We start from the raw sequence: 16,121 nt of genomic DNA on the forward strand, positions 1-16,121 counted from the left end.
TGGACTGCTCATGAAATCCACGGGGATGGGATTAGGCAGACTCAAGTGCAATGCTGGCACACCCTCTGCTCACCGGCCATGGAACCAAGGGGCTGGCCTGCCTCACTGCTGAGCCCCCTCCAAACATACTCTCCTCCCTTAACACTGCCTGGTAAGAGGCACCCCGGGCAGACTTGTGATCAGGCACCAGAGGGAGGGGGTCAGGTCATATGACCACATACGAGTGACCTGGAGAGGCAAGGGGCACTCACCAAAAACATGAAGGAATCAGTGGGACCTAGTGACTAGGTCCAGAGGCAGAATATAGTGTAACTATTTTACCTATACTACAATAACAGCTTATTAACTAATGTGCATCCTCTAGGTTATTATTTATTGTTATTGCATTAGGGCAGCAGGTAATGTATTGGTTAGAACTGTTGTTTTTGGATCCACAGGTTCGAAACCCAGCTTCAGTACTTTTGAGGAAGGTACGTATCCTAAATTGCTCCAGTAAAACTGCCCAGCTGTATAAACGGGTAAATGATTGTAAATAGTTTTGGAGAAAAGTGTCAAGTAAATGTATTGTGTTACTTATCATAATTTGGAAAAGAGAAAACAAAAACTATAGACCAAGCATTTGCAGTCACCCACAATTATTTATATGTATGTGTTTGTGTGTATTGGATTCAAAGGGATGCTGAATAAAAGCATTGTTGCCAGCTTTTATTATTTCTCCTACAATTCCATATACAGTACATTCACATTTATTTGCTTAGCAGACACTTTTCTCCAAAGCAACTTACAACAAACACTATGTAGTGTTACTAGTCCACACACCTTATTCACCAAGGTGACTTACACTGGGGGGTGCGGTGGCGCAGTGGGTTGGACCACAGTCCTACTCTCCAGTGGGTCTGGGGTTTGAATCCCGCTTGGGGTGCCTTGCGGCGGACTGGCGTCCTGTCCTGGGTGTGTCCCCTCCCCCTCCGGCCTTACGCCCTGTGTTGCCGGGTTAGGCTCCGGTTCCCCGTGACCCCGTAAGGGACAAGCGGTTCTGAAAATGTGTGTGTGTGTGTGTGTGACTTACACTGCTAGATATACTACTTACAATGGGTCACTCATCCATACATCAGTGAAACACGCTCTCTCTGTGACACTCACACACTATGGGGGAACCTGAACAGCATGTCATTGGACTGTGGGTGGAAACCGGAGCACCCAGAGGAAACACACGCAGACACAGGGAGAACATGCAAACTCCACACAGACTGAGCGGGGATCAAGATCATGTTCTCTTGCACCACCCAGGCGCTGTGAGACAGCAGCGCTACTTGCTGTGCCACCGTGCCACCCCCAGTATATGTATGTATATATGGATTAAGTCATTTTAAGAAGTATCCACACATTTAATTTAGATGAACTTCTAGTCTGAACTTGTGATTTTTCATTTGTTTAGCAAATACACTGGAAATAATATTAATATACTGGGGACACTGCTTAATCTGAAGCTGTAATCTCCACAAAGGTGCTGACCATACTGTCATAATAACAATATATTTAATATTGACATTTGTCTTCCTAACAACACACATCCACCCTACTATCCATGGAAGTACTGCAGCCCCCTTTCCTTAGGCTAACTTTGGTTGCTTCATACTTACAAGCAGACAGGATATAGTCGCTGACCTGTCAATCAGTTCATCTGTCCAACCCCGAAACATCACTCTGATCTACCTCGGGGTTCATTTTTTTTATTTATATATTTCCACTGCCGACGAAACGCCAGACACCTGCCGCCAAACCAAGAGAATCCTGAGTGAATAATGAGGTACTATAATCCTGTTTCACGCCGTCTTGGCATCAAATATTTATGCACTAATGAAACCACGGCAACAGCATCCTTTGACACTTGGCTGTCCTAAGCGTGATGTGCCGTCTACCATCTCTCTGTCCCCTGGGCTTCCATCGCTGCTGCCATGCAGGTTTTCTCTTTCCAGCCCGGCTTCAGGATGCGAACATGACTTGGCCATGGCCAAATCACTCATATGCCAACATTTTTTTTTTAAATTACACACTCAGTTTTTACACTTTTTACACTTTGAAAAACCATGTGAAAGCATTTACACTGAACGACACTGAGGAGCTGCTGAAGAAACAAGGCGTTCACTGACTGCTTCCTACATGTCCACATAAGTATTCTTCTCTATATCTTGTGGGTTTGCTAAACCATTTAACTAACACCTTGCTGTCCTGGGGTTAGGATGGGGTGACAGACAAGAAGGGGGTAGCACGCCACTACAGGGACCTGTCACCACTCCGTGTATCGTTCTACGTGTTTTGAGGTGTATAGCTTATGGACATGCTATGATGATGGCCAACTCCTACTCCCGGGGTGGAGAATCAGTTTCTTCCCTGGTCATTTCTACGGCCACTTAACCACAGAAATGGCTTCGTTACTTAAAAAAGTGTTAATGAAAAACTAATTTTCATTAGATTTTATGTAGCTAATTACATCTGCTTACTACCGATGTGCAATACAGGTGTACATTTTTATGCATCAGCTTGAAATGCTATGGCAAAGATGACATAAATAATAAAAAGAAAAAACTTCAAAACAGCAATAAATGGGTAAGTGAGAAGCTTGTGGCTAGAGTGTGCCGTCTGCAGTGCTGACATTTAGCTTCACACCAACCTGTCAGATGGCAGTACTCTCCAACACAGACTTCTTGCGATGAAAAATAAACTTTTTTCAACCCTTTTAAATGAATAGTCCAATAAACAATTTTACCACAATGTGTACTCATACAGCAAAAAAATTCCAAAATGTTTACAGCATTATAATTTGACTCATCCAAATAAAAATTGGAAATTAATTTTTAATGAAATGGACCCTTGTAGCCACTGGCCAAAGGGTTGTCCCCCACTGCCCCCTTCCTTGGCATCTCCCTCCTTACGCATACATTCCTTCTACAGCCTTTATGTCAATAATCTCAGTGCTCTTCACTCGAAACAAGTGTGTATGTTAATAGTCTCTAGTGTGTGCTGCTTGGCACTCAGCAATCAGTGTATGTTCTCTGTGCGGTCTGATGCCATGAGTCCGAGGCCCATGGGCTGGGGTCTGTGGGACTGGTCTTCTCCCTCCTCTATGAAAGAGGCCCTCAGAGACGTGACATTCACCAGCACACAAGAAGGGCCCTGTCGTCGGGGTGCAGCTGCACCAGGCTCCAAAGCACCGTGGGAGGGAGTGGGTGACATCAGTGGGACTGCTGGGGCATCAGCAGCACCACAAGGGCCGTCTTTTAGGAGCACTCGAGTGCTGGCCCCTAGGGCAGGAGCGAGGATAAAGAACCGCTAGAGAGTTGATTTGGGTCCAGACTCCCAATGACATTACATCTGAACAACAAGAAGGCGCTGTCCAGCGCTGGACAAGAGGGAGGAGGAGGCGGTCTCCTTGCCGACTGTATAACGTCACAGCGTCCCACAGCCAAGTTAATGGTTTCTTTGTCCTGAGAGACGAAGAGGGTTCGGATCAGCGATGTCTCGGCACACAACGCTGTCTGTCTGACAGAATATTCAGGGTTTTACTGGATCCTGAAGCCCAAACAGGCAGAATCACGCTCTACTCAGAGCAGAACATGGATGTTGGTCTCTGTGCCTGGAGATGTTGTTTCTGAGCTACTTTTCTCTGATGAACCCTGTGAACATCAAAGCTGGGGGCAGTTCCACAACCTCCAACAGCACCCTGCTTTTCTTAGTGCCTCGCAGAATCCTGGTCTACCTCCATGGGCCTTTTCCCTTTCTTATTTAAAAATGAACTGAAATGGAGAATCCACACACTGGGATGCTAGGGGCTGAACAAGGCATTGTCCCCATGACAGCGGAGGTGATTAATGGTGGCATGGATGTCCACATGCATGTGCTATGTGAGATTGCTCCTGAACCCAAGACCTCATTCACTGCAGGATCGATCAGGACGTCAGGGACTTACTAGACTGATTAAAAAAAAGGACTTCATCTTCAGCAGGTCTAGATATAGGAGAAACTGAGCAAGAATGAGATGTTTTCCTGTATAAGGCAGTTTCAGGCCCATCCACACACGTTAGGAGCAGTAATATCAGCGGCTAGACCCTGAACTGTCTTATATAACACGGGTTATACAGTACATAGCGTAGTTCTGTGTCAGAGCTCTATTTGTCATTCTTGTCCTATATTCTTTAAAACCAGCCAGCGCTCCCCCCTCCACCGCACCACCTCAAGGCTAAAGGAAAGTAACTCTTCTTCATTTATTCTGCAATTGCAAGAGTGGACATATGGGGATATAGAGATGGACAGAGGGTTGAAAGAACACAGAACTGCTGTTGTACCTTGGAGAGTGCAAGAAAGTATAAACCTAAAATGGGCAAGATTGGCAGCTTCATAAATAATGTATTTAACGGACAGATCAAGGTCAAGAGCCCAAAGCACTGCTCAGCATGACCGATGAACACAAACAGCACCAGGCTCTTTTCTGGTTTATTAATGAGCAGAACAATTAAAAGGTAGGGACCTCGATGGAGACGGTGCTAGAGGAGACACTCATTAATGTTTCATTGACCTGCAGGCGCTGACCACTGAGATGCAATGTGTAACCACCGCAGAACCATGAGCTGTCTAAGAGGACGGATGACCCATGTTTAGGGCTAACCCTTGGCATGCTTGGAGATCTACATTGAATGAGAGAGAAAGATGATGAACATAACAACCACTAGGCTGATGAAATCATTATGCAATTCTACAGTCTCACATTCAACCATACCACACTGGTTAATCAGTACACACACACACATTTTCAGAACCGCTAGTCCCATACGGGGTCACGGGGAACCGGAGCCTACCCGGTAACACAGGGCGTAAGGCCGGAGGGGGAGGGGACACACCCAGGACGGGACGCCAGTCCGTCGCAAGGCACCCCAGGCGGGACTCGAACCCCAGACCCACCGGACAGCAGGACTGAGGTCCAACCCACTGCGCCACCGCACCCCCCTGGTTAATCAGTATTTTATTATTAAAGATCACATTGACAGCACATTGTATTTGGATTAATGGATGGCCATTAGTTGCCCTGGATAAATGTGCCAGCACTTATTATTATTATTATTATTATTATTATTATTACAACTCAAGGCTATCGGAATCTGCAGTAAAAGCTTTGCTGGTGAGATGAGGTTGGTTAATGGTGGAAGTTTGATGTAATCAAGATAAAGACGTTCATTTTCAAACGACATCTGGATTCCACAGGAGGTCTTGTTACATGAATTGGATGTTCCTTGCCAATGACTGATGTTTATGTGGCACATCTCTACTAATGGCAGAAGAGTCACTCTTGGTCACATTCACCTCTCGGAGCCTTTTGGCCAAGGAGCAGTTTAATAACACCAGTGAACATGGCTGTACTCTGTACTGAGCCAAAATTTCTCGTTGCGGTGGTTTTACAAAAGCGTTACACAAAAAATCCTGCATTTAAAACTAAATTAAACTAAAACTAAACACACTGTTTGAGCAGAACATAAATCCAAAGCATGGCCTGGTACACATAAAACACAGAAAACACAGAAAACACAGCTAAGCCCTTGTGCCTCAGTTTCTCGCCACACATCCCCCTCAACACACAAGATAAGGAAAAAAGATTTGGCCAAGCTCATATACACATAACTTGACTTTCTGCGAGACACTTACCAGCTAGACAGTGATAAGCTTCTGAGTATTAACTGGTCATTTCTTACTTTGGACCCTCCGCTCCTTGACAAAAAATCCTTGCATGCCTTCTCCAGAAGACAGAGAAGTTGCCATCCCACTTCCATCCTTCCAGAAGCCTGGTATTCGGAATGTCAGCCTGACACTGCAGATGAACATCCTGATACAGCACAGCAGCACAGACAAGTGCCAACAAGTCAGCAGCGTGACTCATCTTTTTCTTAAGGTTTAACTGAAGCTGATTAACCTGGATAAAATGAAGCTGGACAAAACAAAACTATCAAGGAACTTGGAGACAACCAGCATCTACAGGTTTTACTAAATGATGGCCTACTCTGTGAATTTAAGACTTTGTTACAATGGAAATAGAAAAAAAAAGAAGTTTGGGTCAATCAATATTCTAATCATGGGATTGCTCCTAGCTTTACTTTTCAAATGCAAATTAATGGGATGACCAGCAGGCTAAGACTGCCTGAGTGTGAAAGGTAAGCATATCTACAAAGTCATCAGAATTTTGAAGAGGCAACCTGGAGGACTCCCAGACCCATTCTATTTTTTCACATGTCAACTTCATTTAAGTAGCAGAAGTGTTAAGGTTGAGGCTTGCTGTTGGATGCACCCTTCATCATCATCATCATATTTAATACATCTATGATCTACCAATGTTGGCCTGTAAGTGCTTCCTCAGTTTTAGGATGTCTTTTTATGACACCCCAAGAGGCGAGAATCCAATCTATCTCTGTTATATGTAGTCAAACAGGTCCATCATGGCAAATAAATGTAGTAACACTTTATGTTTCCATCTGACTGAAGCTCCCTGCTTCACAGTAAATGTTCTACTTTCAGTGTAGCTCTCTCAAACAGTAGACCAGAAAGCTGCTCACAGTGTGCTTTATACTTTTATATAACAATCTGCACTTGTTTAGATGAGAGCTAGTGTAATCAGCTGAGCTAGAGACCTTCATGTCACCAGCTTCTGGTAGGTAGGGCTAAAGTAGACAGCATGCTAGGAGGTAGAATGTCTGCTTGACAGAATGTAGAGGGTCTAAGGGTTTGGAATTGCCTCCAGGGAAATATGCTACATGTTAAAGTATTTCAACAGCCATGCTCCTTGGCTGACTCATAGCAGCACCGGGTGTGAACAGCCTGTCCACATGTCAGACTCACTGCTTCATTACTCTACAGGGCAAATACACACACACACACACACATTTTCAGAACCGCTTGTCCCATACAGGGTCACGGGGAACCGGAGCCTACCCAGCAACACAGGGCGTAAGGCCAGAGGGGGAGGGGACACACCCAGGACGGGACGCCAGTCCATCGCAAGGCACCCCAAGCGGGACTTGAACCCCAGACCCACCGGAAAGTAGGACCTGGTCCAACCCACTGCGCCACCGCATACAGGGCAAATAGTAAGCACAAATGACAATGTTGCAGGCATAGACTACTGAAGATCACCAGTTCTTGGACTGCTGACCAGGGACATCCATTCCTGAACTACTGAAAATGTAGAAAATTCCAGAAATGCAGATGAAAGACCGGTGACAATGACATTTATTTATTTAGCAGACGCTTTTCTCCAAAGCGACTTCCAATGAACTCTATGTAGTGTTATCAGTCCTCACACCTTATTCACCAAGGTCGCTTACACTGGTAGATACACTACTTACAATGGATCACTCATCCTTACATCAGTGGAATACACTCTCTCTGTCACTCACACGCTATGGGTGAACCTGAACTGCATGTCCTTGGACTGTGGGAAAAAACTAGAGCACACGAAGGAAACCCACAGAGAGAACATGCAAACTCCACACAGACTGAGCGTGGATCAAACTCATATCCTCACGCACTACCCAGCTGCTGTGAGACAGCAGCTCTACTTACTGTGCCACCTGACAGTTCCAGAACCTGTGACAATGGACATCCATTTCAGCACTACTGACCAATGATACCCATTCCAAAACCCCTGACCAAGGACACAGATTCCAGAACTCTGAACTAAGGACACCCATTCAAGAACCCCTGATCAATGATACCTATTCCAGAACCATTTACCAAAGACATCCACTCCAGAAGTGCAGAGGGATAACCTTATAGGCTAGAACCTCTAAAACTCTCAGAAAGGACTGAGAAGTAATTAATCTTCTCCTTCCCTGAGTTCATGTCAAAGCATTTGAAAGCCTTATCTCACAGCAGTCCTTATGTGGCAATGATGCAGCAGAATGCTCTGAAAACCTGTGGTAATTAGGCTACTTCACAGCCAAATGAGAAGTCTACAAATAACTCATTCATAGTACATGGGTTCACTCCACTGTGACTGTCACTGCTCTGAGGAGGTCAGGAGAGACTGCAGGCTAGAACTGTGAATTCAGGAGCACACCATCACCTGGGATACAACAAGCAGTAATTGCTTTAAAAGACATGCTACAGGAAAGACATCTTTTCCAGATGCTACATTCAAAGGTGGGAATGTGTCCAAGATGGGTGCCAACCAAAAGCCTTTCAGTCTGTTTCTTGACCTTAAGGTCTACCTGCTACCATGAACTCAGTTTTTGCATTTCTCAGCCTGCAAATGTCAACCAGCAGACATTTCATACGGAACAGTAGGGATCTCATATGGACCAGAGGGGGTCTTATCTGGATTAGCAAGGGTCTCATGTGACCCACAGGTATCACATACAGACCCCTGAGGTTTTTTGATGACCTGTAGACCTCGCCCCCAGGCAGCCTCACCATTTCTAGCACTGTCACATGTACAAGTCCACATTCACACTCAAACAGAGGAAACTTCAACAACACATTTTGCTTTATTACAACTTATTTTAAACTTTAAAGGGTTCCAATATGTGCCTCTATATTAGCTTTGTAAGCATATTCTTTCTGCTAGCCTTTTGCTCCCTTCCAGCGCTGACAACCCCTCCAGCCCAAGACCCATTATCTACAACAATTCTCTCAAAGCCCCCAAATCCTTCCACCCTCGACCACCCCCCACCCCCACTCCCACCCGTCCAACAATCACTCCTGCCCTCATTTCTTAATTTGCCACCGGCTCTTGTCTCAGTGTTTCCACAGGGGCTACGCACTAGTGTTGCCTAGCAACCACTCCCCTCCGTGCTGTATGTGGATGCCTTCCGCTCCATTCACGCTTTCTCTGCCCTGGTCGAGGCAGCCCCGGAGGAGTCATCAATAGGGATGCTATGTTTCAGCTTACTGTTTCACCCAGACCGTGTTATCCTACTTTTGAACGCCGAAACGAGACGGGCTCATCTGTGAGGCGTGTGCACCCCTCTCCCCAGACACCACACATAAGCCCCTTGTGACAGCAGGGCTTCCCATGACTTCCAAGCCCCCTCCCTATGATAAGATCACGTTAGAGGTTTCCGCTTTATGGACAAAACAGCTGAATGACTGGTAATCCCAGTGACACACATTAGTGGGACACCCAGTTCAAACAGATTGTGTAGTTTACTTCATGGCTTCATCTGCTCTGGTTTTGGAATCCATCCAATAAACTCACCGAGATATGGATTGTGTGCATGTTTGTGTGTATGTTATTATGTGAGTGAAAGAAACGGGATAAGAAACATAAATTTTCTCATTGAATTCATTATTCCATCTAGTACTCAGTGGTGCTCTCAACAGTAGATTTAATAGCTTTAATAGATTTAATACCATGGTGTGGGGTGTGATTCTGGGGAGGACATTGCTGGGCCTTCTTTTGGAGGCCCACTGTAACATTGGACTGACCTCCATTCTGGGAAGGAGACACAACAGAATGACATGAAGGAAATGTGCCAGGAAAGTATATTGGCTGGTGAAGGTCTACAGTTCTCAGTGGTGCAATAAGCAACTGGGTGTTGTGGGGTTCTTCTTCAGACCACAATTTGCAGTCATGAAAGATAGGTCAGATGCTTCAGGTGGGACATTATAGCTCTGATTCATAGCCTGTGATGTGATTCCTCTGAGGAACTGCTGTCGCTGTGCATCATACCCACAGACAAACACCACTGGGGTGGTTATGTGAGAAAGGCTGAGCATTCAGCAGTAACTAAACAGACTGGTATAACCAGAGGGGCTCTGACCTTGTGGGGGAACAATGGGAGCAACGTCTTCACGAGAATGAGGTTGAAGTTTTCTGTGTGCGTGTCTTTGTGACTGTGTGTGAGCTTTTGCTTGTAATTGGGAGTGTCAACCTCTAAAGAATGATTAAAAACCAAAATGGCATTTGTCCTCACATAGAGACATTGTTCAGGTCCAACAGGAAAGGCACAGGGACAAGGCAAAGGTGCAGGTGACCAACAATCTGACACACCTGCCTCATATGGTTCAGAATTGACATGCAGGGGTCCCAAGTCAAAAGAAGCTCCACAAGGAACCTTTTTAAGGGCAACATATATTTCGAGCCTTTCACACAGTGAAATAAAAAACTGCTCAGAATTCTAGCCACACTTTTCTCCTGCTAAACTTGTTCTTCAAAGGATGCGCTGTGCTAAGCACAGTTTACAAGTATTTCTGCTGCGTTAGACATTCAAACAGAGATGGGTTTAGATAGAAACATTTTTAGAGGATTGTTTTGCAAATGGAAGCCCCAGCACCACCATTCCGTGGCCACCTTTTTGGCACCCTGGAGTGTAATTATGGACTAGGGCTTGACTTCTGCTTGGCTTAATTGCCATTCTTTAACACTGCGGGTGGAGCAGGAATGCAGCAGGCTTCCACATCTCCTCAAAACTCTCCTTCACAATCAGCATCAAATTAGTAAACCTTTGTTTATTCCATGGGACACAGCTAGCTTTTTTGGAGAATACCTTTAAATAGTGAAAAGGTGTTGACCACAGACCTTCAAGTATACATTAAACAATTCCTTTTAGGAGATCATCTATGAGAATACTTTTTACGGTTTTCATCATGGAAACATGACAATAAATCTCTCCAGACTGGTAACTGGGAATTCACATTAAAAAAAAAAAAAAAGAAAAATCAAGAAATTGCCTCCACAGCTTACAAACACAACTGGGACCAGAAGTCTGTTTGTAATTTGTTTGGTTCCAAAGTTACTTTTACTACTAAGTCACAATCAATAAAAGGTTAATAATGCAGGCATCCTTCGATTTATTTGCTAGTAAGGTTCTTTAAAAAACTTAATATATAGAAATAATAAATTTTAAAAACTATGTTAGCTGTTTTGTTAAAGATTTGTATGAATTTTGAGATAGAGTATTAAAACTTATTTAAATGACTGAAAACGGGAGGGAAACTTCTTTCCACAAACCACGGTTTAATGCTCACTGGTCTCATCACGAATGATCTCATTGCAAATATGCAATGTTCATTATCTTGTTTTTGATCACCAACACTCAGAAATGCCAGACATAAGTTCAATTAATTAGGTCTCCACATCCTATTCCGTCTGAGTGCTTGAATCTTTGTAAATCGTAACTCGACTGTTACACGAGGAGCCATTGTACACCGTAACAGAAATTTGTGAGTAATGCAGCATTGACTAAATTTGACAAGGGCTACTCTTTACCCTCAGTCAAGTCAATATCCCATCAAGAGCCCAGACAGAACAGTCCAGACACCAGCTCTTTGACCAGTCCCATGAGCTCTCCTCTCCAGTAACAAATCTCTGTTGGTCTCACCTCCATGCACATTGGACAGGATGAAGTGGATCTGGACTAGAACGCCTACAGTAATCGTCCTGTTGATCATTCCATCAACAGGAAGCCACCAGCATTTGCTGCCAAGCCAGTTCATGATGTAGGATGCAGAAGCTCTTGCAGATGAAACTATCCAGTTTCCACAGCTGCCTCCTCACAAACCAACAAGCTATAATTAGTTTCTCAGGGTACTGATTCAGTTGTGGGGGCGGGACAGTGCTGTCAAACACAAAAACACATGTACAGTGTAGTCGTCCTCTCCTCTCTTGTCCCCCTCCAGGCTCTCATTACCCACACAGTAAAACCAAATGTGTCCAGAATGAAAAAGGACTCCCATCGGGAAGTGACCGAAATCACACCACCAACAATGATGGATGAAAATGTTAGATGGTGTGTTCAAAGAGGCCACTTCAGCAGCAAAATCTTTCTGAAATTGAGGATTTATACTTTACCTTCACTTGTGATGTTATGACAGATTGGACTAAATGTGCTTTGCTTTTTACAGTTGAAGTCTGTATAAGCAGCGTGACACTAGTAACCTGCAGTATGAACAATCTTTTCTATAGTCATGGATAGCACACACAAACACACACATTGTCTGAAACCACTTGTCCCAAGCAGCGTCACAGCAAACCGGAGCCTAACCCGGCAACACAGGGAGCAAGGCTGGAGGGGGAGGGGAACACATCAGGACAGGACACTAGTCTGTTGCAAGGCACCCCATGCGGGACTTGAACCCCAGACCCACCAGAGAGCAGGGACAGGCCAAACCCGCTGCGCCATCACACTCCCCTTCTGTCATGAATAGCCTAATAAATAAATAAATGTACAGCCATTCTAACAAATTCAGCATCCCAAGCTGCCAGCTCAAGCAGACTCATACGAAATCTATGAGACAACTTCATTTTAAACTAACTCTTGAGTGAAACACTTTAATCTTTGCTTTACTCCTCCATTAGCAACATCATCACAGGAAGGTGATAACTGACATTTCAGTCATAACCTGGGGGAACTGTGGTTTAAATCCACACAAGGTAGCCAAGTTTAAACATCAGAGGATAGTCCCACAAGGATTCCCTTGTAGGTTCTCAGTGGCAGGAACAGGAACATCCCCCAGACCCCCAGGGATCCCAACCCCCACTGAGCATGCACAGTGAAGGGGATCTTCCCCCTAATCTGTGTAAGCCAGCAGGTCCCCCGTCTGGTGGAGAGAGCCCAGAAGAGCTCAGACAGTCTGAGCAGGAAAGGCCACAGTGGTCGAGGTCGCGAGGTGAGTCTTGCGACCTCTCCCTTCAGCCTATACTGAGTATTGTGGGAGCAAAGGGGAGGAGTGACTTCAGGGTATGAGGCTTAGCTGATTAACTAATTTCTCAATATGCTTAATTGTGCATGAATTAATTTAAGATCAATTAGAGAGCAAGTGTGGGAAACCTGTGTGTTTGCATAGGAATGCACTGGTGTAAAGAATGCATTCTGAATAAGGCACATCCAGAGGTCCCCCTCTGCCTCCTTTAGCTCATGACACCTCATTCTACATGGTTATAGTGCATTCAGTACAGATCAGAACGCAAACATTGAGTGCTAAACCACATCAATATCCCCTGGGGAGCAACATATTGCAGGTCATTCATTTCAAAATCGTGATGGTATCTGGTTTGAGCCTGGGTCACTTTACATCAGATATTTAGAATACCTCACCCACAGCAATTAAGTACAAAATTTCATAAAGATGCTTATTAAAGCTGAATGCGCAGTAAAGCTTTTAGGTGTTAACCTGCGTGTTGTTTTTAACATGAAGACAGTGACTGCTGGCCACATGAATACTTTAAAACAAATGTTCATTTTATTCCATTATTCCTCTTTGCACAATAACAACATTACAATTTATTGTGAAACAACATGCATGAACTGCTCTCCAGATAAAGGCTTTAAGGTAAATTCAGTATTATTATAATCCCAATTACAATGCAAAACATGACTGTAATCGGTACTAAAGGGATGACTCATTGAGTGGTTATACTTCTTTCTTTAACTCTCCCACATTCCATTCACAAACAATTCCTTCAAATGTCCCTGTGAATGTACGCTTGGAATCAGCATTCCCCAAGGACTTAAAAGACTTCAACTGTATTAAAAAATTTACTGACAAACTAACACACTTCTGAGATTTGCTGAAGATGGCCAGACTCATTTCCAAGATCCGCTAAGAGAGCCAGTCTCTTCTCTGAAATTTTCCCAAAAGTTGACTGGACTCATTTCTAAGACTCACTGAGATGACTGGACGTGTTTCTGAGATCCATCAAAGATGACAAGGATTGTTTCTGAGATTTGCCAAAGACGGTACTTTTTTTTGTCAGATTCTCCAAAGACAGCCAGGTTTATTTCTGAGATTCCCCAAAGATGGCTACATTTGTTTCCAAGTTTCAGCAAAGATGGTCAGGATCATTTCTGAGATGTGTCAAAGGTGGAACAGAGCAAAAAGAGGAAATATCTTGTGTGGGAGGGGCAGAGTAACATGTTGAGTCCACATGAGCAGAACAGCGTGAAGGAAAATGCTGGATGTGTGGAATGATGGTCTGGATGTATCTGGGCTCCCAAAATAAAGTGTTCCCCAAATCATAGTGTCTCACATCTAGTCTGTTTTCTACCAAGCAATGGGGAAGAATAGGGATTAAAGTGGAAGGTGGTAAATGAAAACAGGCAAAGCCCATTCAACCCACAGATTTATGACAATGACCAAACTCAATTTCAATATCTGCTCAAGACGGCCATATTCAAGATGCTTCTCAGCTGATGAGTTCAATTCAATTTCTTCATTGTTTATTTCCATTGAAAAGTTTAAGATGACTGTTGATGCATGGAGTTACAAACAGAGGAAGTGGAACATCACAGACTGATCAAATGTTTAGGGAACGCTGCACATGAACTGCATGACTATTATTTTGGGGTGATTCTGGATAGTCTCTACTGTGTCCATCTAGATTCTTCTTGACTGCAAGGCATTGAAACCCTGCAGGTCTTTTTTAACATGAGTTTAATCCTCCCCTCTGCCCTCCCTCTCTCCATTTCCACCATTTGCCATCTCCATCCCTGCTGTTCTGTTGTGCACCAAAAGCTGGTAAAGCAGCAGGATGTCTCTTGACTCAGGGCATTCATAATGTCATCAAAGTAACACTCCCTCTGCTCATTTCCCTTAATGGTCTGCTCTGTCTGTGTCAGGTCAACTGTTAACTGGTGGTCATTAGGAGAAGCACTTGTTTAAGTTCACAAAGATTACTGATGTGTGAACATCAAGGGTATGTAAGATGACTAAGATCAATGTTCACTGCTTTAGTGGAGCTGTGCTGACAGCACTTCCTGCTGGTCCTTCATATGGCCTTAGAGCACCTGGTAACCAGTAAGTCTTTGTTCAATTTTCTAACTCAAACTTCAAACATGTACAGGCACACACTGACACAGAAAGGAACACATCCTGGAAAGTGGGTAACAGAATACAGTTACCTTCCAGCAAAACAGATAACAATTACAATGTCTCCCCTTTTCATTGCTGTTTTTCCTCCTTTTTGTTTTCTATTTATAAGTCCAAACTGTCCCAGCAGAGCTGTGACACACCGCCTGGGGACACAGTGTCACTCCCATCTGGAGAAAAGAGGTGACTACAGGTAAAACAGGTGCACGGAATGGTGCAGGGGATCTGGTTTTGTCGGTGAGACAAAAGGCACTCGTCTGTGAACAGGTGCTATCAAAAGCACGCTTGTTACTGTTGACTCGCACAGCCGAAGGCATACCTTGTTACACCCTGGACTGCCACACAGGAGGACGGTACTGAGTCTAATAGGTCTTCTAAGGGAATAAAAAAATCAAAAGGCGCTGACAGCTGGGAAAGTAGCCAAAGACCAGCAGATGTTGTAGGAAGTGCTCCATCTCAAAACCAGAGACAGATATGGAACAACTCTGGAGAATTACCCAGTCGTGCACTGAACTACAACACAATGTGTTGAATACAGCTTCAAGTCACCAAAGAGGCCCTACTGTTGCACCCTGGCTAATTATCCCATGGAGTAAAGTAATGATCATGTGATCGGCATATGTGGGCCAAATGGACAATGGGTGGCTCTCACCTGTTGCACAAGTGGTCCACGGCACCAAATGAGTCACAGCCACAAGGCAGGCAGCCGGTGGAGCCGTTGTTGAAATAGCCATCCTCGCAGGTGTCACACTGCAGGCCGATGTAGCCTGGCAGGCAGGAGCACTGGCCGGTTGTCCCATCACAGTCCTCGGGGTCCAGAGCTCCCTCACTGCTACAGTTGCAGGGGAATTCAACTGAAACAAGGAAGGAGGCAGGGAGAATGAACATATGGCAACAGCCCAACAAGCAGGTTCACATGTATAAAATCATAGCTATTACAGTTAGGCAGGATGTCAGTCAACAAACAAACTCTTCTTCATTTAACCTGAAGAAAAATAAAATGTGGAAAGTTGTAGAACACACACAGACAGAAACCACTTGTCCCAAGTGCGGTCGCGGCAAACCAGAGCCTAACCCAACAACACAGGGGGTAAGGGACACACCCAGGATGGGATGCCAGTCCGTCAGAAGGCACCCCCAGCGGGACTTGAACCCCAGACACACCAGAGAGCAGGACCCGGTCAAACCTGTTGTGCCACTAGTTGTAGAATGAATGAAATAAAAACATAACTTTAACAGATTCCGTATTAGTCTCAGCCAGAGTGACGCAT

At 44.6% G+C, this 16,121-nt stretch overlaps 1 protein-coding gene across 2 annotated transcripts in view; it reads right to left on the minus strand.

Annotated features, from left to right (window-relative positions):
• The window catches only part of LOC114910726 (multiple epidermal growth factor-like domains protein 9), a 61,071-nt gene that overhangs the window by 23,377 nt on the left and 21,573 nt on the right, over positions 1 to 16,121 (minus strand). For both annotated transcript variants that reach the window (XM_029252990.1, XM_029252991.1), the window contains exon 2: positions 15,503 to 15,704. In XM_029252990.1, coding sequence (XP_029108823.1) covers positions 15,503 to 15,704 — 202 coding nt within the window. The remainder of the gene's footprint in view (positions 1 to 15,502; positions 15,705 to 16,121) is intronic.

This window comes from Scleropages formosus, chromosome 6 (assembly GCF_900964775.1).
Source record: "Scleropages formosus chromosome 6, fSclFor1.1, whole genome shotgun sequence".
Classification (NCBI taxonomy): Eukaryota; Metazoa; Chordata; class Actinopteri; order Osteoglossiformes; family Osteoglossidae; genus Scleropages; species Scleropages formosus.